The following is a 24,360-nucleotide window of genomic DNA, read 5'->3' on the forward strand; positions in this document are numbered from 1 at the left end:
TGTTTGTGCATTATACAGACTGCAAGTGTTTAAAAATTAAAATTGCAACGACTCTTGTCTCTGTGAATACAGTAAGAAACAATGGTAACTTTAACCACATTTAACAGTACATTAGCAACATGCTAACGAAACATTTAGAAAGACAATTTACAAATATCACTAAAAATATCATGATATCATGGATCATGTCAGTTATTATTGCTCCATCTGCCATTTTTCACTATTGTTCTTGCTTGCTTACCTAGTCTGATGATTCAGCTGTGCACAGATCCAGACGTTAGTACTGGCTGCCCTTGTCTAATGCCTTGAACATGGGCTGGCATATGCAAATATTGGGGTCATACATATTAATGATCCCAACTGTTATGTAACAGTCGGTGTTATGTTGAGATTCACCTGTTCTTCGGAGGTCTTTTAAACAGGGGTGTGCCGGTTTCAGAATTGGTGATGACGGTTATGACGTGAGTCAAATGTGACGGTTTATAACATAACGGGGTGGGGGGTGGGGGGGGGTGTATTAGTTTGAATAAAGGAGCAGACACTGATTAGCTACTTGCTCTACGTTTATTTAAAATTAACAGCAAGACAACTAGCAGTGAATGTGCTTTCCATTAAATGAATCACACACTGAACAAATCCTTAACAAAAAAAACAACAACTTTGCAATGAACGTGCTTTGTTTTAAATAAATCACACACAGTAAACAAAACCTTTTAAAAGAGTAGGCTACTTAAATTCTATAAGAGCATAAAAATGAATGAGTAGCCTAGGCCTAAATTACAAATAATACCTTAATTAAACTAACTAGATAAAGGAAACAAAAAAAAAGTGCAATGACATTTTAATTTCCTAATCTTTTTCGACTTACAAGTTCCGTGACAGGAACACCAACATGTTCACTTTACTCTGTTTTAGTGACGATCTGACAGGGGTAGCTATGTTCCCCGCAGTGCTAAAAACTCGCTCTGATGCTGTGCTTGTAGCACAAATACACATGTATTTACGTGCCAATTTTGCTAAGAGCGGATAGCGTGTTTCATTGTCTCGCCACCATGCTAGTGGATCTGCCGTAGAGTCAATTGGTTGTTCTTGGAGATAGCGGGTTAACTCCGTGTCAGCGCGCGCTCTAAAGGGGCAGAGATTTCAGACCTCCGTTTATTAAGGAGATCTCCAAGATTTCTCTTCTTGGGAGGTGGTGGTGCACAGACCTCTCCCGAATCATCTCCAGCAGCAGCAGCCTCCGAAGCACCACTTTTACCTTTCTTCACAAAGTTTTAATTTGAGCCGACCTCCGACGTTGGATCCGGAACATTTTTTATTGGATCCGGCACCTCAGTCCTATGTCACTATGGGAAATTAATCGCCTAAATTAAAAAACATTTAATTAATATTTGTGTAGTGTTAAATGTTGTTATCGATAGAGATACGCAGATGGGGTATTATTTCATCCGCAACCACATCACAAAACTCATCATCCGCGCCAACGTTTTTTGAGCAAATTTCAAAGCCGCACCCGCCCGCCATCCGCTGATTGTTTTGCGGTCTATGGACGATGCAAAGCTTTGCTGATGCGAGCCGCAAAAAAAAGCCCTTGTCTGTTCTAGAAAGGATGCAGCAAAGATATTTAATGCTAATGTATGAGGCATAGGCCTACGCTGAGTTTCATTTACGATGAGATACGCTCTAGTTCACAGTGCAGTGCAAGTGAACGCGGCGCGCTGGCGCTTCCATGTCACGGTTATCATTGTCTGCTATACTTGCTTTTTATTTATTAAAATACATGCAATTGGTTGATGAAACATTTAATAAAACTAAGATAAAATTTCTACAAAACAAAATTTGTTTTTAAGAAAGGTTCTCTACAAAGCAAAATTTAATGAAGTGGTAAATATGTCTGACGATTTACAAAACTTCATTAAGTGATAAAAACCATGTCTCCCGATATATTGCGCATCTTATGATCCGATTTAAACAATGAATATAATTTTTGATAAAAAATGTTTGTAAAAAATATTTTAATGACACGGTTTTGGCGGTTATATACTAACCGTCACACCCCTACTTTTAAACAAATGAGACTCACACAAGAAGGAGGAAACAATGGTGTTTGAGACTCACTGTATGTCATTTCCATGTACTGAACTCTTGTTATTCAACTATGCCGAGGAAAATTCAATTTTTGATTCTAGGGCACCTTTAAAGGTCCCGTTTTTCGTGTTTTTTTGAAGCTTTGATTGTGTTTATAGTGTGCAATATAACATGTGTTCATGTTTCGCGTGTAAAAAAACACAGTATTTTTCACATAATTTACTTATCTGTATACCGCTGTTTCCACTGTTATAAAAACGGGCTGATGACTTCCTTGTTCTATGAAGTCCCTCCTTCAGAAATACGTAACGAGTTCTGATTGTGCCAGCGGTTCCTGTGTTGTGATTCGACAGCAGTTTAGCGCATCTTGCCCGGAAAAGTCACGCCTCTCACCATAACGTGGAGATGCACGCGCTCAGTGTTATCGTAAACATGTCTTTAATTTTACCCTATCAATTTGAGCCGGAATCAGACCCGGTGATTGGACTGCGGGATGAAAATAACAGCGTTTCTACGACATGGCGACAAACACACTCCTCAGACGCAACTCTTGTGTATTCCTGTGGGCGGAGGTTAGTCAAAAAACTGTTTTAGTGACGTCATTAAAGAAGGAAGTAGAGGGATGTAGTCCAAACTGGCCGTTCGATGTAGGCGACTTCTGTTAAATAAAATATCTTGCTTGGCATTGAACTTTGAGCTTTAAAATTTTACAGATTTTATTTATACTCTAACAACAACATTACACACTAACTAAAGTTTGAAACATGGGATCACGAAGAACGGGACCTTTAAACGGGTGTTATAATGCCATTTTTACAAGATGTAAAATAAGTCTCTGATGTCCCCAGAGAGTGTATGTGAAGTTTTAGCTCAAAATACCCCACAGAAATGTTTTTTTATAGCATGTTAAATTTGTCACTTTTTGAGGGTGAGCAAAAACACTTTGTTTTTGTGTGTGTCCCTTTAAATGCAAATGAGCTGCTGCTCCTAAGCAGGGGACAGGGTTTCAAGAGCTCATGTTAGCAGTGCAGATAGATTACCTCACAAAGACTCACTGAAAATGTCAGAAACTGTTCAGCCTTTTATGTTCAAACCGGAGTCTGACAATGATGGAGAGACTCAAGAAGAAGTGACAACATGTAGAATGCAACAGGACGTTTCTGAATGGTTAGTTGCATAATTTATGTAGATGATGTGGGATATCTTAAAGTCATTGATTATCATTCTATTGTATTCTAAGTCGCTTTGTGTGGGAACTGTGGTAAGATGCCTACAGAGCTAGAGAATATATGCTGCATGAAGAACAGGTATAGTTTAGTTTAATTACAGTTATAACTTTCCATGTTGGCATCTTGCTTTTATGACATTGCATTTGTGTTACGTACTGTATTGCAATAACATGGCCTCATCCCTTTGTTGCGTGTTCTCTTGGGCAGGTTTTATGTATATTTTATGGTTAGTAATGTCACCAACCCGGGAAAAAGCTTGTTGTAGCCCCTACCAGCTGTTTGTTGTAGTCCTTAAACAGAGAATTCTTTAAAAGAATATATCTTGCTTTGCATTGAACTTTGAGCGTTGTAACTTTGCAGATGTTGTTTATGCTCTAACAGCAACATTGCACACACTAACTAAAGTTAAAAAAGTGAAATTGCAATGAATCAGGAAAACACCACATCACAAACGCATTAAAGGTGTTATATAGAGGTTTTCGACGACTGAGAAACCAAAGACTGTTACAGAGTTTTTGAAATGAGCGCATGCGTAAGAACAACCCCCCTCTTTCACAGCTCATTTCGAGGGAACACCTCCCAAAACTCGTGCACGAGTATTGTAAAACGAGTGTTTGTTTACCACCGGCATTCGCTGTGTCGTGTTAGTGGATTCATTATGTCGGACTCACCGCAGGTAACTCATAATCTGCAGTTGTTACTCCTGTCTCCTGACAAAAACATTGCATGCGGCGCCTGTGGAGTGTGGAAAGTTACTGGAGCGCGCACGTCTCTGACAAGGAACGTAATGGCATTGATTGACAAGCCAGAGGGCCAATCATTTATGCGATGATCACACAAACTATTGGCTGATGTTTTTAAGGCCCTACCTCATGCACAGATGATGTATATTGATATTATTCCTTTTAGTGCACATAATAAATAGTCTTTTATCAGTTAGTAAAGACAGTTTCAAGTAATATTGCAAAAATGTATAAAACAAAACATCCTCTTTAGCACCTTTAAACAGTGCAAGTAACCTATCTGTCAGCACATGAATCTGTCAGATTCAGAGCATCTGCAGTATAGGCTAAGTGTTAACTATATATTAATCTTACGAGTTATTTTTAAATCACTTAATATTAAGAATGTCTCATGTTTAGGACAAATTGTATTATCCATTTTCCCCACAGCAGCACTCCATGTCCACCACTATTTTTCAGATGCGCTCTTATCAAACTATCAAACTATTGTATAAACAGTATTGCCTCATTCCTTATCGTAAATAAAAATATATATATCGATATATTGTACAAACTCGATATACCGCCCAGCTCTTATTCATACTAAGTATATAGCCTAGGCCTAGGACATACTTTTTTTAGCTGTCGCTAAGTAATTACTTTTTCAAAACAAGTTCTGTCCTACTCAAGAGAGTATGTAATTTCGGACGCAGCCATAGTGTTTTGTAGGACTTTATAAATATAAATGAATCAAATGTGTTCAAACATTCTTTTTTTAAGTTTTGTTATTTAATGTAGGCTATAGTTGGACTGAATTTATGCTGCCTTTTAAAAATACTGAAAATTATCTGTTTTGCATCAGAACCAAATTATTTGTTACAATTCTTATTACAGAATCAATAACAATGAAATTGACTGAGTAGTAAAGTGTGTTGTTATGCTTAATAATGTAATTACCTGTGAAATCTTTAAATTCTGTTTCTGTCTCTCACAAGGGGTAGTGATTTTGCAACCTAAAATGGGTTGTTGACAAAAAAAGGTTGAGGACCCCTGCTCTAGTTCTTTCTGATGTGCTTTGTTCTGTCTCCTGTCAACCACATTGAGTCTCAGTTGCTCTGAACTAAAACTTAAACATGACTGGTTCACATACACATACGCATCTATAAACTGACTAACCCAGACAGCTGAGTCATCATTTGTTAACCTGCAGATCCTGGTTGTCAGGTCAACTTAGGACCCGTGCAGCAAAAGGGTTAATCTGTCTGATTACTGCTAGACATGAAATAGGGTGGCCTTTCACTTTGCCTGAAACATTCGTTGTAACAGAATTTTACTTAGCAGAAGGTGTAAAGACAATCTGCATGGAAGAGAATAAAATGTTTCCTTGTCCATGTATACTGAAAAAATATTTTGAAATAGTATTTTGTGGTAAATAATAACCCAATAATCTTTTATTTACCAGTGTGAAAAATCATTTTACAGTGTATTTATGGGTAAATAGCAGTGTAATGAATAGTATTATAATAGCAGTATAATGAAGATAATATACAGTCAACTGGTCATTATTGCAAAGCAAACCCCTTTAGGATGATACAAGAACCCACTCTTCTGTACCAGTGTCTTGATCACCATGTAAGGGTTTATTTTGCTACAGACTGACAGGCAAGGTAGCAGCTATTAGTCATTTTTACTAATGGTTAATGACATGGGCTGTTATGTTTGAGTCTGACTGGATGAATCAGTTCAGCGAATAGTTGTTCCTAAGAGCTTCATCATGATTTAACCAGGCACCGAGAGTGAGAAAGAGACAGACCCCCCACTGCGATCACATTACGCAGACCGACAGATACAGGGAATATTTTAGCAGCCATTTATTGCAGTCATTTTACTGGTTTTCAGCATGGCTATTGTTCAGACTATGCATCAAACTGTGTGTATTAGAACAAAGAGTCTACACATGTGGAGGGCTCTGTTTGTGATTCTTTGTCTGACATTGTTAGTTATTTTATATGATTATATTTTATTTTTTGCACTGATATTAAAATTGTGGACGAAACTGACAAGATAATTAGTCTATTCAACATATACAATTAAATTTTGTCTGTATGTTTTAGTGTTTCAAATATTCAGGGAATTTAACTTTGTGGTTCTAACTGATGGGGATCAGACTTTGATCCAAACCAAAATTGAAGCTTTTCTGTCACAAGGGGCCACAAAACATTGATACTCCATTCTTCAGAACTTGAATTTTAGAAATGTAAAGAATGTCTTCACCAAAGGAAGCGCTCAAAATTCCAGGCATATTTTGTTATCACATGAGCTCTTTTTTGGGTCAACAGCTTATGTAAAAAATTGTCTGTAAGGGAAAACATTGTTTTTTTGCAGTAACCAATTACACGTTTTTTCCCACATGCTTGCAAGGTTACTTTGAGATCTCTAACACTAGGGATGTAACGATGCATCTGGAATCGGTTATTAAAAATCGATTAAAATATGTGACGATTCAAGTCGGTTGAGATGCTAAATGAATCGCGATACATTTGGGGGCGGGGGGTTATATGAATGTATAGCTGAGGAGAACTGACTGTGTTCAGAAAGGTTTAGATGGTATTTTCTTTTCATCTTACTTCCATACAATGGCTTTTAAAATAGTTTTAGCGCACAGCACTGTTTGTTTAGAGCGGTAACCATGGAAGCGCTGTATTGCCGCTGTTCCATAAGCGCCACCTGCAGTCAGACAGTGAATTTGCGTTCTCATGCAGCCCTTCTGCTCTTATGAAGTTTTATGTAGCATAATTTCACAAAGCTAAAGTCTGAACATTCTGTTTTTGCTTCAGATGTTAAAAATTATACAATCTCATTTAAATTAAAAACTGCTCAAACAGCATCTTTGTTGGGATTGTGATTAAAATGCAGTGGTTGCCTCTAATTTTAAATGGCTACAGATAGTTCAGCCTGTAATAGAGCAAATAAACGTCTTGTTCATGTACTCATATGAAGAGATTTCTTTTATTTGTATTATTTATTTATTTATTTGATTTAGGATTTGTTTTAAAATTTCAATTTAGTTGTTATAAAGATATTTCAATTTCACAAAGAAATATACAGCATTTTGTCTGAGAAATAATAAAAAGACACTTTCTCATTTAAATCTCATTTTGTTAAAAAAAATCGTGAGAAAATCGAATCGTGAAACCAGTATCGTGAATCATATCGAATAGTGAGTTGAGTGAATCGTTACATCCCTACTCAACACCAGTGAGCCTCTTACATTTAGATTACTTTTGCCATTTATAAGTTTTAAAGTTAATCTTTTAAAAACACATTATTTTAAATATAAACTTATCTCAAAATAAATCGCCGTTTTAATGCTGTACATTATAATATTGTGATTTCTGAATTCACACGTATCATTTAAATGACAGATTTTTAGTTTTTTAGACAGATTTTGTTTTATTTAGACAATATAGTATTATATATTGATATCCTAATAACTGCGGTTTATTGATTTGCTTTAGACCAAATTATAGAATAAAGGAATAAGGAATATATATATATATATATATATATATATATATATATATATATATATATATATATATATATATATATATATATATATATATATTATAATATAATATAATGTTATATTAGGCTAAAACATCAAAACTAATGCATATAAATGCATAAAATATATATAAAATATTTTGACTATATATATATATATATATATATATATATATATATATATATATATATATATATATAGTGTGTGTGTGTGTGTGTCATGGAATAGAATTTTAACATCGGTCAATATATGTCAAAATATTTTATGACTTGTTGATTATTGATAATGAAAAATAATTTGATATAAAAAGAAATTTGTTTTTTACATTCCTGGTCTGAACTAAGCCTTAGATACATGGTTTGTAGAGTCTTTTTCACTCCCACTCTGAAAGGAGAACCACTTAGGAAAAGGACACATGGAGGAACAAAGAGATAACAATGAAGAAAAGTAAATCTAAACATCTGGCAGATGTTCGTCTGTGTTATCTGTGATGGCTGTAGTAGTGTCCTGAAACGACCTCGGTTGACTGTGTGTGTGTCTCGGTCTTTGTTTGACTTGGACAGTGTTCTCTTGTTTCACGTGTGTGGAATATTATTTATTGTGTGATGGATCCGTGCTCTCACTGTGCGGCTTGCGGCAGGGGTCAGACGAGGTGAGGGCTTGCCGTGTTTCTAAGTAACACAGCCGATGTGTAGTCGGCAGTCTGGGCTCAGCGCGGCGTCCGCTGGGATGTGGGAGAGCTTTAAAGGTTGTCTGAGGACATGTTCTGCCTGGTCTTCTAGCCTTCTCCAAATGAAAATGGAGTTGTGGGTTTTTTTTTTTTTTTTTTTTTTTGAGAAATTAAATCAATGATATTAAGCCACAGAAACATTAGCTGTGGCTTGTGATAACTATGTCCAGTAAAGTGTTCTAGTGTGTTATGTAACAGTCATTAACGGCTGACGCTCCTGCTGGGGATTGAAGACGTTAATGTGCATCTCTTCACAGGAACTTGATGTTTTGTTGCTGGTAAAGATCGGCAGTAGGATCATAAAATGTTGATGTGTTGACCCCCTGCTGTTTCTAATTTTTGTTTAATGAAGCACCCATGTTGCGTCTGTCTGTATTTTTGTCTGTCTCAAACCTTTTCTGCCAGATGATTGTATAACTCTGGTGGTAACCGATAGTTTTAAAAACAATACCATGGGTATTGTTTTTAAAAGGGCTAGTACCAGATGGTGCTTTGATATTGATATTGTTAGGGTTAGGGTTAAGCAGCACAACAATTTTCATAAGATTGATAATAATAAATGTTTCTTGAATACCAAATTAGCATATTAGAATGATCTCTGAAAGATCATGTGACACTGAAGACTGGAGTAATGATGCTGAAAATTTTAAACTGACCTAATATTCCACCATATTACTGTTCACTTTTTATTGTATTTTGATCAGATTTTGTGAGTATAAGAGAATTATTTTTTTTTTTTCAAAAATATTAAAAAATCTTCCCGACCCCAAACTTTTAAATGGTAGTGCATGTTAAATTAAATGTCCTTATATGAGCAAATTAATGTTGAATTAATATATTCAACCACTGATACATTTGCCATTGTTGTCTCAATGATAACAGACAATCAATCAGACAATATCACCGTTTTTAGTTTAGTTGACAACATGATTTGTTTGCCGAAAAAAAATTCAGGGGTATTATTGAACGAATCCTATAAATGCATTTCAAAATACTTCTTAATAGAATTAAATGAAATTGTGTATCGAATTGAATTTTTCATTTGAATTGAATCAAATCAACCTAATGAATTTGATTGATTCGCTGTCAATGCTTAAATATTCCACACAGTACTTATTACAGTAGTAAACCACATAGGAAACTAGGGATCCACTGATGTATCGGTCGATTGTTTAAAAATAGGCGATGATCTAGGCCAATTATTTCTTGTCAGACTGCAGCTCACACTGTGTTAAGAAAATCTCTCTTGCGTTGAATTTAGGGCTAGTTAATGCAACAACAATAATGCTTTAACAGTTAAAAAGCTACAAATCACTCATAGTCAAGCCAGGGTTGCCAGGTCCACTGTTTTTTCCCTACACTAAACATTATTTGTTGCACACCTCCCATCCAGTAATCACAAAGAGCTTTGTGCTTTGTTACTTCTGATAAGAAACAGTCTCAGCTTTCAAATTCTATCCATATTTATCATGAAATTCAAACAGTAAATGGCGTTTTGATGCTCTTAAATGTGGCGTGACAGATTGCTATAGCACCTCAGTTCAAGCGGCAATATGAACGCAAGTCTTTTCTTCCACTTTAATACGTTATATCTCGAAAAACATGCATGAACATCAGAAGGTATGTTGAAAGATACAGTACAACTTACCAAAATGAATCATGTCTCATGTAATTGCTTAATAAAACATCAATAAAACAGCTTGTGAACAATATGTCAGTTAACTTTGCATTTACCTCAGGCAAGTTATCCGATGTTCAGTTTTTTTTTAGCTAGCTGTAAAAAACACTAGAGAGGAGCTAATTTACTGTTAATTATATATGTATGCTTGAATAAGACAAGTGTTTATGAGACAACCTTATGTGCAACCGAGTTGCATACAAACATTTTAGTTTTTATTTGAGTGTAATTATCATATCTGAAAATAAACAGCAGTTGAATACCTCTGTTGTTAGTTTTAAAGGGTAGTTCACCCAAAAATGAAAATTCTGTCATTTATTACTTACCCTTGTGCTGTTTTACACACGTATTTTAGTTGAAATCCAATGGCTCAGTGAGGCTTTCATAGGGAGCAATGACATTTCCTCTCTCAGGATCCATAAAGGTACTAAAAACATATTCAAATCAGTTCATGTGAGTACATTGGTTCAATATTAATATTATAAAGCGACAAGAATATTTTTGGTGCGCTAAAAAAAGAAAATAACTTATTTAGTGATGGCCGATTTCAAAACACTGCTTCATGAAGCATCGGATCATATATCAGTGTATCGAATCATGATTCAGATCGCGTGTCAAACTGCCAACGGCTGAAATCACGTGACTTTGGCGCTCCGGCCATCACTAAATAAGTCGTTTTTTTTTTTTTTTTGGCGCACCAAAAATATTCTCGTCGCTTTATAATATTAATATTGAACCACTGTACTCACATGAACTGATTTAAATATGTTTTTAGTACCTTTATGGATCTTGAGAGAGGAAGTGTCATTGCTCCCTATGGAGGCCTCACGGAAATCCTCATCGGATTTCGACTAAAATATCTTAATTTGTGTTCCAAAGATTAACGAAGGTCTTACGGGTGTGGAACGGCATGAGGGTGTATGGTCTACAGGATTATTTGGGAGAATTAGTTTTTCCTTAAGAAAATTAAACCGTCGGCATCAGCAGATATCATTCTGAATAATCGGCTAACATTATCAGCTGAGAAATTTAGTATCGTGCATCTCTAGAGAAAACTATGGGAACCTTTTGAACGCTAGTTTATCTTTTGCAAGTGAATTTTTTTGTTCTGTGTAATTCAAGCACTCAACTGATTTTCCCTCTCTGTCTCCATCTCTCTCAGTGAGCTTGCAGTCTGAAGGATGAGGTGGGGCGCATTGATTAGCATGCTGCTATGCTGAGAAGAGTTTATCCACCCAGGACTAGCGGCAGCAGTTACACGTTCCCTTCCTGAATCAGCTATCAGACACCTGCTCTGAATCAAGTACCTGTCTGGATCTTACCCTCACACACAGCTATGGCTGGCTGGCTCTGGCTGGGAGGGTAATCGGTGCGCTGGTTGCCCTGGCAACCCCACCCTGATTCCTGCTGAATAGAGCCCTAGTCCCTCACTGAAGACTTTTTAGCCCCCCTCCACCTTTCTTCTGAGTTTATTTGCCCTTTCGTGGAGGTAAAGGGCAGCGGCCAAGGCAGGAGCCATGGACATGTGAGGTGAGAATGGCAGCACGGCGGCTGTTCGGCCCCCAGGAGCCCTCAGGCAATCGGAGCCAATAACGTGGGTGCCCACACACACACACATTCGGGCCGAGCGGCAGGAGCAGTATGCAGGAGGCTGACCTACCGGCCACCAATGCTTTCACAGGTGAGCACCGGATCAGGTTTATAACCTCAGTGTTGGTATTAAGCAGGATAAGCTGTTGGCGTGAATGTGAGTTTAATGATTCATGCCAACGGTAAAGATTATGTTCATGAGGAGGTTCATGTTGTGCTTTACAAACTCAGGATGTTTTTTGTGTGCTAATATTCAAAGCTGCTCTCTCACTCCCCCTCCCCTTCCCAGACTCCTCTGCTCCATTTCTCAGACAGGCTGCATTTCTCTCCCCTGCCTAGAATGGAATGCGGAGATGGAGAGAGAAAGTACGAGATGGGCGGAGGGCGGTGGAGGTTGGGCTGTGTACTAAACCAAAGTTTGACAGTCTAGTGCACTGCAGACAGGAAGCAGAACCTCTTCTCTCCTCCTTCTTGTCTGGTCTTTTTTTTTTTTCTTTTTTTTTTTTCTCATCTTTTCTCATCTCCTCTATGTTTTCCTTTTTTCATCTACATCTCATGTTCTCTTTTCTTCACTTCTCTTCTCGTCTTCTCTTGTCGTCCTGTCTTTTCTGGTTTGGCCTCAGGTCATGTTTTCTCTTCTTGCTTCATCTCATTTCTGCTCTTCTTGTTTTGTCTCGTTTCTGGTCTTCCTGATTTGTCTCGTCTCTTCTTTTCTTGTTTTGTCTTGTCTCATCTCTTCTTTCTTGCTTTGTTTCATCTTGTCTTGTAATTTCTTGTCTCGTCTCATCTTTTCTCATCTTGTCTCTTCTCTTCTCTTCTTGTCTCATCTGGTTTCTTGTTTTATCTTTTCTCTTCTCCTCATCTCTCATCTTTTCCTTGTCTTGTCTTATCTTTTATTTTTATTTTCTTATTTTTTTCTCGTTCTTGTTTTGTATCTTTTCATCTCTAGTCTGATCTCTTCTTGCCTCTTCTCCTTCTTTTCTCATCTCTTCTTCTCTCCTCCATTGTCTGGTCTCTTTTTTATTTTTTTGTCTTTTCTCTCCTTTTCCTATCTACTTCTCATCATCATTTCTTCTTGTCCGGTCTTCTCTCCTCTTCTGGCTATGTCCGGTCTCTTCGTTTTGTCTCCACTCTTCTCCTCTACTTTCATCTTCCTATCTTGTGTCCTCTCCATGTCTCATCTGTTCTCTCATCACATCTCGTACTTTCTTCTCAGCTCAGCTCATCTTGTCTCTTCTTTTCTCATCTCGTCTAGTGTTGTCCATTTTCATCATGCTCAGTATCTTTTCTCCTCTTATCTGCCATCTACTCATCTCTCCATCTTCTCCTTTCCCATTTTTCTCCTGTCCTCATCTTCTTTTCCTCTGCTCTCCTTATTTTATCTGGTTTTGTCTGGTCACTTTTTTTTTTTTTTTAACCTGTTTTTGTCTCTCCTTATTTTGTCTCATCTCATCTGGTCTCTTCTCTCCTCATTTCTCCTCTTTTTGTCTTGTCTCTTCTTCTCTGCTATTGTTTTGTCTCCTTTCTCCTCATCCTATCTGTTCTCTCCTTTTCCTCTTCTCGTCTCATCTACTTCTCATCTACTTCTCTTCTTTTTATCATCTAGTTTCTTCTCATCTTGTCCTCTCTTCTAGTCTCATCAGGTCTATCCTATTCTCTGTGGATTGTTGCTGTTTTGTGCTGCTCGGTTTGTGCAGGTGAATATAGTGATTTGCATAATTGACTCATGCTCTGTTAAGGTTTAAGGAAGACGGAGAACTGCTGATTTATTTGCCTAATGATCTTCATATAATTTCTAAAGCCGCTTTTGGCTGCACCACACCCTGTGTGAGATTGCATGGGTGTGCTCTGGTATTGTCTGGCACTTCCTCCTCAGACAGAGAAGTTGCTTTGAGTGTTGGTGTCATCACTGTCTGGTTTGCTTTGCATTCTGGTCCTGTGTAAATGCTTTATAGTGGAGAGTCAGTCTTCCGTACAGTCAAATATCCAACGATATCAGGTCAATGTTCAGTTTCTGTAAAAGCATGCTTGCAGGAACACTTATTTTAAGATCATTTATAAGAGTCAGTGACCTACATATAGAGGATCATCGCCGCCTGAGATCCACAAATCACTGCAAAGTTTTTAGCCCAGTGAAACTTTCCCACAAATTCTAGCAGCTGAGCACTTTCAGATCCTCAAAGGATGTCCTAGTGTTTTTAGTTGTTAAGTTGAGAAGTGTTTCCAAATGTAAACTTTTTATAGAGGGGTATCCAACAGTAAGATTAACCAGTTTTGACCATTCAGGGTTGAGAGCTGCTTCAGTGGTATCTCCTTGATATTAATTTTAGCTTCTTAAAGGGTTAGTTCACCCAAAAATTAAAATGATGTCATTAATGACTCACCCTCATGTTGTTCCAAACCCGTAAGACCTTCGTTCATCTTCAGAACACAGTTTAAGATATTTTAGATTTAGTCTGATAGCTTTCTGTCCCTCCATTGAAAATGTATGTACTGTATACTGTCCATGTCCAGAAAGGTAATAAAAACATCATCAAAGTAGTCCATGTGACATCAGTGGGTTAGTTAGAAGTTTGTGAAGCATCGAAAATACATTTTGGTCCAAAAATAACAAAAAATAGGACTTTATTCAGCATTGTATTCTCTTCCGGGTCTGTTGTCAATCCGGGTTCACGACTCTGCAGTGACGTTGCTGACGTGTTATCCGGTGCGCCCAAGCTTCGTTTACAGACTGAGGGAGACGCACGCTGTATTCAAGCTATTCTATTGTTTGTATTTTGGTATTGCTATATTTTTTAAAATGGTGCGTAAGTGTGCATGTCGCGGATGTCCTAATCACCAAAAACAACGACGTAAAAGTGCATTACCAACGCCGGCAGATGAAAGGATTCAATGGAATCAATTCAATGGGAAGGATTCCGGAAGAGAATACAATGCTGAATAAAGTTGTAGTTTTTGTTATTTTTGGACCAAAATGTATTTTCGAAGCTTCAAAAACTTCTAATTAACCCACTGATGTCACATGGACTACTTTGATGATGTTTTTATTACCTTTCTGGACATGGACAGTCTACCGTACAAACACTTTCAATGGAGGGACAGAAAGCTCTCGGACTAAATTTAAAATATCTTAAACTGTGTTCCGAAGATGAACGAAGGTCTTATGGGTTTGGAAAGTCATGAGGGTGAGTCATTAATGACATAATTTTCAATTTTTGGGTGAACTAACCCTTTAAGGCTTGTTCACACCAAGAACGATAATTTTATTAGCGTCCACACCAATGGATAATAACATTCTGTTTATTAAGTGTTTGCTGCAGTTTTGTTGTCTATCAGGGTGGATTCTGATTGGATGTCAATGTTTTAATAGTTCATCAGCTGGAAAAAATCATTCAGAAATTGATTCCAGCAATATCATTCCTCTGTGTCATTATCATTATACATGTGGTATGGACTTTCTTATTCTCATATAATTAGAACGATTATTAAAACTTTGATAGTTTCACTCGTCTTTATTGCCCTTGGTGTGAACAGCCCTTTACACTGACTTTAGCTCTGTCATTTATTGATTTAGCTTGAAACTTAGTCAAATTAAATACAATATTTTATATGATGCAAAAAGAAATAAGGCTATGAGGAATTCTGTACAGTCTGTTGAATATGCTGTACCATTGTTCAGTCGGCAAAACAACAATAAAACATCAATCAGCACATTATGAAATCGTGAAGGGGAGATGATGGTCAGAAAGGATTAAATCACTGACAAACTGACAGTTTTGGGGTGTTTTTGGGCAAAATTGCAGCTGAATTTGACAACTAGCAATCGATCATCTTGCATTTTTGTTGTGTTGAAATGAGCAGCTTTGACATTTGGTTACATGGGGAAAAAGTTTCATAGGGAATTTCAAGATGTGTTCTGTAGATGACACAATTTTTGATCTGCGGAAGATACATTTTATATATATGCAGTACCATTTCAAAAGTTTTGGAGTCTGTGGTTTTTTTTTTTTTTTTTTTTTTTTTTTTTTTTATGTTTTTAAAATTAAAATTTCTTCTGCTCATAAATGCTGCATTTATTAAAAAAAACCACAAAAAAACAATAATATTGTACAATATTATTACCATTTAAAATAACTGTTTTCTCTTTTAATATATTTTAAATGTAGTTTATTCCTGTGATGGCAAAGGTGAATTTTCAGCAGCCATAAATATAGTCTTCAGTGTCACATGATCCTTCAGAATTTATTCTAATATATCTGATTTGGAGTTCAAGAAACATTTCTTATTATTAATGTTGAAAACTGTTGCGCGATGCGTAATATTTTTGTGGAAACTAATGGTTAAACGGATCGTTGTTGATCCGTAATTCGTTCAAGCCCCACGGTTCGGGACGCATGTGATTCGCGGATCACCGCAATAGAGTAAACAGGTTATCATTTGAACGTGTTTTGTCTTGCTAGTTTACACATTAAATAGATATAAAATAGGGCTGTAACGAAAAATACTCTTAAAGCCCTTTTAAAGTTTTGTTTTATGTAAATTTCCACAAATGCCAATTTTTATAGGCTGTTAAAATAAAGTTTTGTTGCATCATTGAGAACTAACATGAACCAACATTAACAACTGACAAAAGGGTTTTTCTGTTTGTTTGTTTGTTTTTGCCCTTACTCTTTGACCCCCTGAAGGCCGCTGTGTAATTCACACCCTGACTAAGACACATTGAGGGAAGCATTTCAATGTCCCTATAAATGCATATTAAAAAGCAGAATCAAATCGAATTAATCGGATCGCATCGAATTTTAATGTGAATCGTCACGAATCGAATCGTTCTGAATTTGCAAAAATTGTTCTTGAATCGAATCAAACACCTATGAATCGTGAATCGAATTGAATCGCTGTCTACCAAAAGATTCACAGCCCTAATATAAAACCATTCCAGAGTAGTTAAAGTGGGCTAAGTAATAAATGCAAAGTTAAGTAACCCCCCAACCCCTAATTATAATTTTTTTGTGCTGATCCGAAAAGTGATCCAATCCGTGACTTCATAACCGTGATGTGATCCGAACCGTGAGTTTTGTGATCCGCTGAACCACTAGTGGAAACTGTGATACATTTTTAAAGGGTAGATTTGTTTGTAACAATGTAAAAGTCTTTGTCACTTTTGATCAATTTAATGTATCCTTGCTGAAAAGCATTTCAAATGCATTTGGCTCAAAAATCATTTTCTAGGGATTTCCTTTCGCAAGGGCCAGAGCAAAGGTTGGAAATTTGACAAGCCCTGATGCAGCAGGTGTGAAAACGGAGCCTGACTCTAATTGTTATTGATTAACCTATTTGAAGACGAGTGACTGCAGTTTTTTGTGTTTGGTTTTTTTCGTCCATAGAGTGCAGATTCCTGTGCGCTAACGGAAGATGTCTGAACCTGGGCTCGCAGGTCTGTGATCAGCTCAACCACTGTGGAGACAACAGTGATGAGGTGCATTGCCCCATCTCCACCCAGCATCCTGCATCTGCCATCTTCAGCTGTGAGTCCATCTCTCTAACTTTCTTGCTCCAGACTCAGACCTGCCTGTATTCTGCTTCTGATGAGGTCAGCAGGATGTTTTCGTACTTCTCATCTGAATTCCTGATGCGTTTGTATCCAAGCCACCTGCAGGGTGTGAGTGTGAGACAAGTGTTAAATGGTGTCTCTGCATGCTGAAATGTGGAGAGGGAGTGTGTGTCTGTCAAAATAGAATTATCATATAGCATATATCTTGTCTTTTTGGTGATATTTGTCATATTCCTCTATATGTATAGTATTTGGGCCAATGACATATTATGTCAATGATAAATTTTTTTTGCATTTGGCCTATTTTTACATTGAAAATGCCTTTCATACATACTGTACAAGGAATTGAACTCCCCCTCTCTATGATGAACATATTATATTATATTATATTATATTATATTATATTATATTATATTATATTATATTATATTATATTATATTATATTATATTATATTATATTATATTATATTATATTATATTATATTATATTATATTTTTAATTATTTCTGAATTCAATTTTATTTTAATATTTTTGGGAGGGGCATAGAGGGAAAAAATGTCAAGGTGATACAACTGCCCAGGTATCATAAGAGAGCCTAAAGATTGACATAATATTTTAGTATAAGTTTTTAGAAAAAAATGACCAACTTTATTTTGAGCTTTTTGTGACAAGGTAATGTTAGTTCAGGATCTGTTTAAAAAAAAAATTTACCTTAAAAAAAAAATTATTTTTTTTTTGTTTGTTTGTTTTAAATAATAATAAAAAAAAATCCTATAGATATGTGACAAAATTACATGTATATGTATACAATATTTTTTGAGTCATTAAATTGAAATAGTATAAAAGGTTTTAAAAATCATAAAGAAACAACATAAATGCAAAGATAATGTTTCTTAAAACTGTGTTTTAAAATAAAATTTTTTTTCTTGTGGACTCTCTAATATTTCATTGACCCATATATTTGCTCTGTAATTGAGAAAAAATGTGACTTATTTTAGCATAATCATGGTGAATATTCGCTATTTCGTCCAACCCATGGTGTGAGACTGTGGCAGCCAGTCAGCTTTGATCTACCATAGCTCTTTTGTGTCTCCAAGTTTGAGAAAACCAGAGCAGACAAAAAAAAAAAAAAATCCAGAAAAAAGCACGTAGCTCCGTCTGCGTCTCTCTTTTCTGGCTGTGTTGAAATCAGTCATCTGTTCTTGCCATGTCATGCTCCCCTGTGTTCGCTCTGCTCTGAGGGGTGTCTTCAGTCAGAGCTGTTAGAGCAGTAATGCTCATTTCCCCAGCAGACAAACAGCCGCCATATACTGCAAGAGGGAGAGAGGAATGATGCTGATAGACGTTAGTGAAGACGATATATGCTGAGAGCGAGACAGAGTCTGAGGAAATGTTTAGAGTCTAATCGAGTTTGCCATCTCTCTGTCTACAGCAGGGCCAGACAGATTGATCATGAATATAGTCTAGACACACTGCACAAAATATTTCTCTCTCTCTCTCTCTCTCTCTCTCTCTCTCTGCACATTGAAAGGTTGTGGTCAGGACCGTCAGACAGCCTCTGCAGAGAAGGAGGGAGTGAGAGAGGTTGTTTATCGAAGAGTATGATGAAAAGCTTTGCAGGGTTTAAGGGTGTGTGGCGATGATCTTCTTTGTCAGTGGTTTGCATTTATTGGCATCAGGTGTGTGGGAGTCAGACTGCACAATTATCAGGGGTAAAACATGTTGTCCGGGAATGTATCTTTTTTTTCTGTCTTAGGAAGGTCCACTAAGGTTAGTCATTTTGTGACAAAAAGTTTCATGGCCACTTTTCACAGTCTTTCTAACTTTTAAACAGTCTGTTTTTGCTGCTATGCATTTAAAGGGATAGTTGAGCCAAAAATAAAATGATCCCATAATTTACTCACCCTCAAGCCAAGCCATCCTAGGTGTATATGACTTTTCTTTCAGCCAGTTAATGGTGCCATTTTTTTGAAGCCCAAAAAAGCACATCCATCCATTATAAAAGTAATCCATACAGCTCACAGGGGGTTAATAAAGGCCTTCTGAAGTGAAGCAATGTGTTTTTGTAAAAAAAATCCATAATTAAACTGTAAACACTAGGGGTGTGACAAGATCTCGTGTCACGAGATCTCGCGAGACTAAAATGTGACGAGATTTCATGTCGAGGCGAAAAGTAGTCTCATGATCTAAAGTGGTGTCGTGATATTGCCATGACAGGTTAGGATGATTAGGAACCACCGCTACCTTTACATTACGCCTCTCCTGCCGTTTTTCTTTGTATTTAAATTAAAAACATTTAATTCAGTTGGATAACGGTCGCCGCCGCTCCATATTCACAGAGTATGCGCAATTGCTGAAAGTGAAAGTAAAAGTAAATGCGAGCGCACATTCAAACGCGATTTCAATACCCCACATTTTGAAAATGGCTTCCTGATGCATGCAAATATCTCTCAATATGAAAGCTATTTTAGGTTGGGCAGTGTAGTTGTAAGCATCTCTTAGCTCTGTATCAAAGAAAAATTTGGTCTTATTTGCACTTTGAATATTGAGGGATTATGGTTGCACCAAGTGTTAAATACTGTAGCAAAGTTGTTAGTTGATGTTGGTTAATACATTAATGTTAATAAATGAGACTTATTGTAAAGTGTTACCATTTTTATTTATACTGTTTTTATTTCTATGATCAGTTTGTGGAAAGGAGTTCAGTTAGGAGGTCAAAAGCTTATAAATCATGTACAGTAAGGTCTGAAGAGACTGAAATCATACAGAAGAGAAGTCAGTCAGTTGAGTTTGTGGCAAAACATTTTACAGTGCTTGAGTATTGTTGTCTTTTACTGCATATGATGATTCATACTCAGAAAGTTGAACTGAAATGACATTCATTACAAGATGATTAGTTAAAACATTTCAAATACACATGCAGAATGTTTTATCTAGTCATGTATTTCGCCACTGAGGATTTCTTAAAAATAGTGTGCAAAAATCTTGTCTCGTCTCGCGAACTCAATCTCGAGTCTTATCTCGTCTCGTGAGATACCTGTCTCGTCACACCCCTAGTAAACACTGGTAATGGCCATCCGGCGTATGATGTAGGTGGAGCGTAAACTTAGATGAGAGTAGATGCCTCTCGTGGTTCAAATAGGGCCGGGCAACAAACTCGAGCTCCTCCTTTCGCTTTAAAAATTCTTGTTTTAGTCTTATCGCTCATCAATACGTCTTGCGTTGGGTTAAGAGGTCACTCTTTGACCAGAACTAGACTCGCGTATAGCCGTTACCTGAAGCCAGTTATTATAGTTTATAAAGTTATAAATATGGATATTTTTCTTACAAAAACGCATTGCTTCAGAACGCCTTTATTAACCCCCTGGATTTCTTTTATGATGGATGCTCATTTTTGGGCTTCAAAAAAAAAAAAAAGAGGTTCCATTCACTCCTATTATAAAGCTTGGAAGAGCCAGGATATTATTTAATATAACTCAGATTATGTTCAGGTGAAAGAAGAAAGACATATACAGCTAGGATGGCTTGAGGGTGAGTAAATTATTTTTGGGTGCAATATCCCTTTAAGTAAGTAACAGCCCTTTTTTAAAAACAATAATAATATTTATTTCTGTAGATATTAAAGAGATATGTCGTACAGGCCACAGATCAGACATTTATGAGTGATGTTGATTAAACATGACGGCCTTCCACACCTTAACTTCACAGAAGAAACCACACTGAGGATCGTCTTACCTTACATACACTCTAGCTTTTACTGCGACGAGCACGGTTACCACAAAACCGATCGCATTTGCCTTTTCCTGGCATCAAATCCCAGCACACAACTTGGCTGGCAGAACTTTACTGTAAAACCAACAACAAACTTTCACAGACATAAAACTACAAACGTTTATTCACTCTGCATAAAAGCTTGGGGAACTCTCTGTCCTCTTTGAAGGCGGCACGGTAGCGGCACCCTTGAAGAGTATGCAAATCAGCCTCTTCAACAGTTTGCGTGTTTGTTAATAGCTCTCCTCTCCAGAGTGTGTGTGCATGCGAGAAGAGTTTTTCAAGAGCTGCAGACAAGCTGGTTGAAGTTGTCAGGCACTGGACATTCTTAGACACTGTCCCGCTCGCACTGGACCAACACGTCCCACTTTGATGTCTGTCAGGGGACGAGTGTCTATAGAGCTCTCTCGTACTCACTTTCTCCTCACGTTTCTCCTCTGCGGTTTTAAAACAGGTTGATGGGGGTCAGAGGTCGGCAAGGTCACGTTTCGGGCCTTGTCTGATGTGAAGAGCTCAACAATCAGTTTGTTTGAGTTTAGGATTTCCATCACTAATCTCCATCATCTCTCATGCTAATCTGGGCCGACCGCAGCGGGCTGCATTTTCATGCTAAGGGGCTCATTACCAAACCGACGTCATGTCTTCTGTATGCAATCTGTGTCGCTTGGAGGGAGGGCAAGTCCCAGATGAAGCGTTTGAACTTCTTGAAGAGAGAGAGAGAGAGCGAGAGGGAAGTGCCGGATGATGGAATTGTTTGGCTTACAGGAATGTCTGACTGTAAAGGAGACTTGAATGAAGTTCGGAGGGTCTTAATCAGGGTTTTAATGACAGATGATAATGACAGTGTGAATGAGACACTTGTTTGGTATTTGATGTCTTGGAACCAGTTTGAAGAGCGCTCCGCTTTGTTTGCGCTCACTTTGATTTGCGTTATTTGACTTTTTGCAATATTCAGGATAAAGAAAAGCAATTTATCTCTAAAGGTGTTTCTCAGATTTGCACTTTAACGAACCGACAGGCCGAGCACCTGTGCGCTAAATTCGTCGCGCTCTCAATAGAGACTGTTGTGATTTTGTTTTTGGTTGTAAATAGTTCTTTTTTTTTCTCCCCCCCCCTAAAGCTTTCCGATGAATTGAATACTGTCAGTCCGAAAAGAGAAATCTCCGATTCCTGCATTCTCTCCTTCCTCTTTTCTTTCCTTCGCTCACTCGCTCGCGCTTTTCCCCAGCTCCTTTGATCCACATCCCACACACGTCGCTGCATTAGCCGGGCTGTTTTTCAGGGCGAGGGCCGTGCGGTTCTGTATTCGTTGGCTGTCAACACCATCAGTACTGATGGGTTTCAGACAGTGTCACCTCACGCAGGCTCACAGTGGATTCTGGGATTGTTTATCGTGGCTGAGCTGGAGGTCTATCGGGCACTATTCTTCAGTGTTCACTCATTTACTCAGTGCATTCATTCAGTCATTTTGTGCCGCAAACCTCCCAGTATGATGGAATCCCTCTGTCTCTCTCGGTGGCCTTCGTCCCTTGCTCGTTTCTTCATCTGTTACCTAAGTACGTTTGGCCCTGTGTGTGAGTGTGTTGAGAGCGTAATGATGCAGCTGGGGCCATTAAAGATGGGAAACTGACAGCTCTCCTCCCTCGCTTTCTTTCGCTCCCCTCTAAGAGCGATAGACGGGGATTAAAAAAAAACAAGAAGAGAAAAAGAGGCAAAGCAATAAATGGAGACGTCTTAAAAGGCAAGTTGCTCAGGAATCCAATCATGATTGGCTCAAAGACCAAAGCAAAAACAAGGAGGGATGCAAGAAAATGAGGAGGGGGGTGGAAAATGTTTTTTAGTAGGTGAATTGTTTGTACTTAATGTCTGAATTGGAATTAAGACCTGTATAGATTAGATTACTGTCTACAAACAAATACTCAATGGAAAGACTTCCATATTCAGTTTTATATTAATACTTAATTCAAAATTTGAGTTTAAAATGACCAAAAAGCTTCATATATTGGGTTGAAGTACCCCATTTCCAAAAGATTGGACTTCTGTAGATCCATTATTATCGGTGGATTGGATTTGACACAAATGATGATACTTTGCAGGTCTTGATCATCATAATCAATAGCTTTAATAAGAGCAAATTGGCCCACAAACCAGTAGATTTGCATGTAGCCAAACCCTGAATCCTCACAAACAGTAGATTTTAACTTCCATGTGCAACCTTGGTGGCATGAAAGTCATATTGCAATCGCATATATGCTTAGTATTTTTACTTCTAACTTTTACATTTATATGCCACATTTCTCAAGTGGAAACTGATTTTGTCAATATCTCTACAATAAACCATAGGCATCTTTTATGAACATTAATCCACAGCACTGCTTTTATCTGAAGAAGCCTGAAGTGACATAACAATAATTTCATCTTCAAGGTCTCCACAGGATTCAAAACTTAATGGATGAAATGGCCTTCGCCATAGCCAATCAGTGCAGATGTTGATGATGTGCAGATGCTGAGGATGTAGAGAGAGTTCAGGAGTTCAAATGGATGGCAGCACACTTATTGAAAGTTTAGAGGTAGAGAAATAGCATAGTTTGATAGTATTTAAAATAATACTGATTTAAAAAAATATTGTGTATATACAGTATATGCACTATTCATTACCATACCTGTGATGGCAAAGCTTACTGACCCCAAACTTTCAGCGGTAGTGTGTGTGTGTGCACGCATCTGATACCATTGTATAGCCTGCTATAAGTGTTTTTCTTCTAAAGTCCAAGGCTTGTACAGTACGAATGTTTTCAATGCCTTTATAGCAGTTTGCTGCTGAACCTAAATAGCTCCAGTCAAAAAATGATATGAAAACTCTGTGGTATGTTGTTTTTTTTATCATGTGCCCTCCGTACCCAAAATGTTTTCCCATTTATAAACCATTTTAAATGAGTTGGAATGCAAATGAGAATTCTTTCTCATTCTTTCTGCATTCCCTCTTCCAACCCGTTGTGTTTTTGTTCCCCTGAGGTGTTCATTTCTCACAAATATCTTCTCTCTCTCTCCCCTCAGTGAATAAAGACTTTCATACTGAGACATCCTATTAGCTCATTTCCAGTTTACCCATAATGCCTCATAATGTGTTTTTATGTCATATCAGTCATGGCTGTATGGATGAAATTCAGACCCTAAACTCATTCACTCTCTGATTGCAGGATGTCAGGTTGCATTGTTGCTTGAAGATGCATGAATGGAATAAATGAATTCTTAATGTGTGTGTGTATGAGGGAGAGAGAATGAAACATGAGAAGAATGTTTCCTGCTGAGGTGCTGTTTAGTTTCTGCTCTGTTTTTTTTTTTTTTTTTTTTTTTTGCGCTGGCTCTTTGTTTGTTAAAAACATCACGGCAGAAAAGTGAGTTGCAATCTTGTTTTCTGTCTTTTTCCT

The 24,360-nt window shown here is 37.4% G+C and overlaps 1 protein-coding gene across 2 annotated transcripts in view; it reads left to right on the forward strand.

Moving 5' to 3' along the window:
- ldlrad4b (low density lipoprotein receptor class A domain containing 4b) overlaps positions 1-24,360 on the forward strand; it is a 61,970-nt gene that overhangs the window by 8,785 nt on the left and 28,825 nt on the right. The window contains exons 2-3 of one of the 2 annotated variants that reach the window (XM_067394709.1): positions 11,178-11,696; positions 16,990-17,130. In XM_067394709.1, the coding sequence (XP_067250810.1) occupies positions 11,657-11,696; positions 16,990-17,130 (181 nt within the window). In that variant the 5' untranslated portion in view covers positions 11,178-11,656. Of the gene's footprint in view, positions 1-11,177; positions 11,697-13,242; positions 13,303-16,989; positions 17,131-24,360 lie in introns of those variants that run through there. The other variant, XM_067394713.1, reaches the window with a different exon arrangement.

Source organism: Chanodichthys erythropterus, chromosome 2 (assembly GCF_024489055.1).
Source record: "Chanodichthys erythropterus isolate Z2021 chromosome 2, ASM2448905v1, whole genome shotgun sequence".
In the NCBI taxonomy this organism is placed as follows: Eukaryota; Metazoa; Chordata; class Actinopteri; order Cypriniformes; family Xenocyprididae; genus Chanodichthys; species Chanodichthys erythropterus.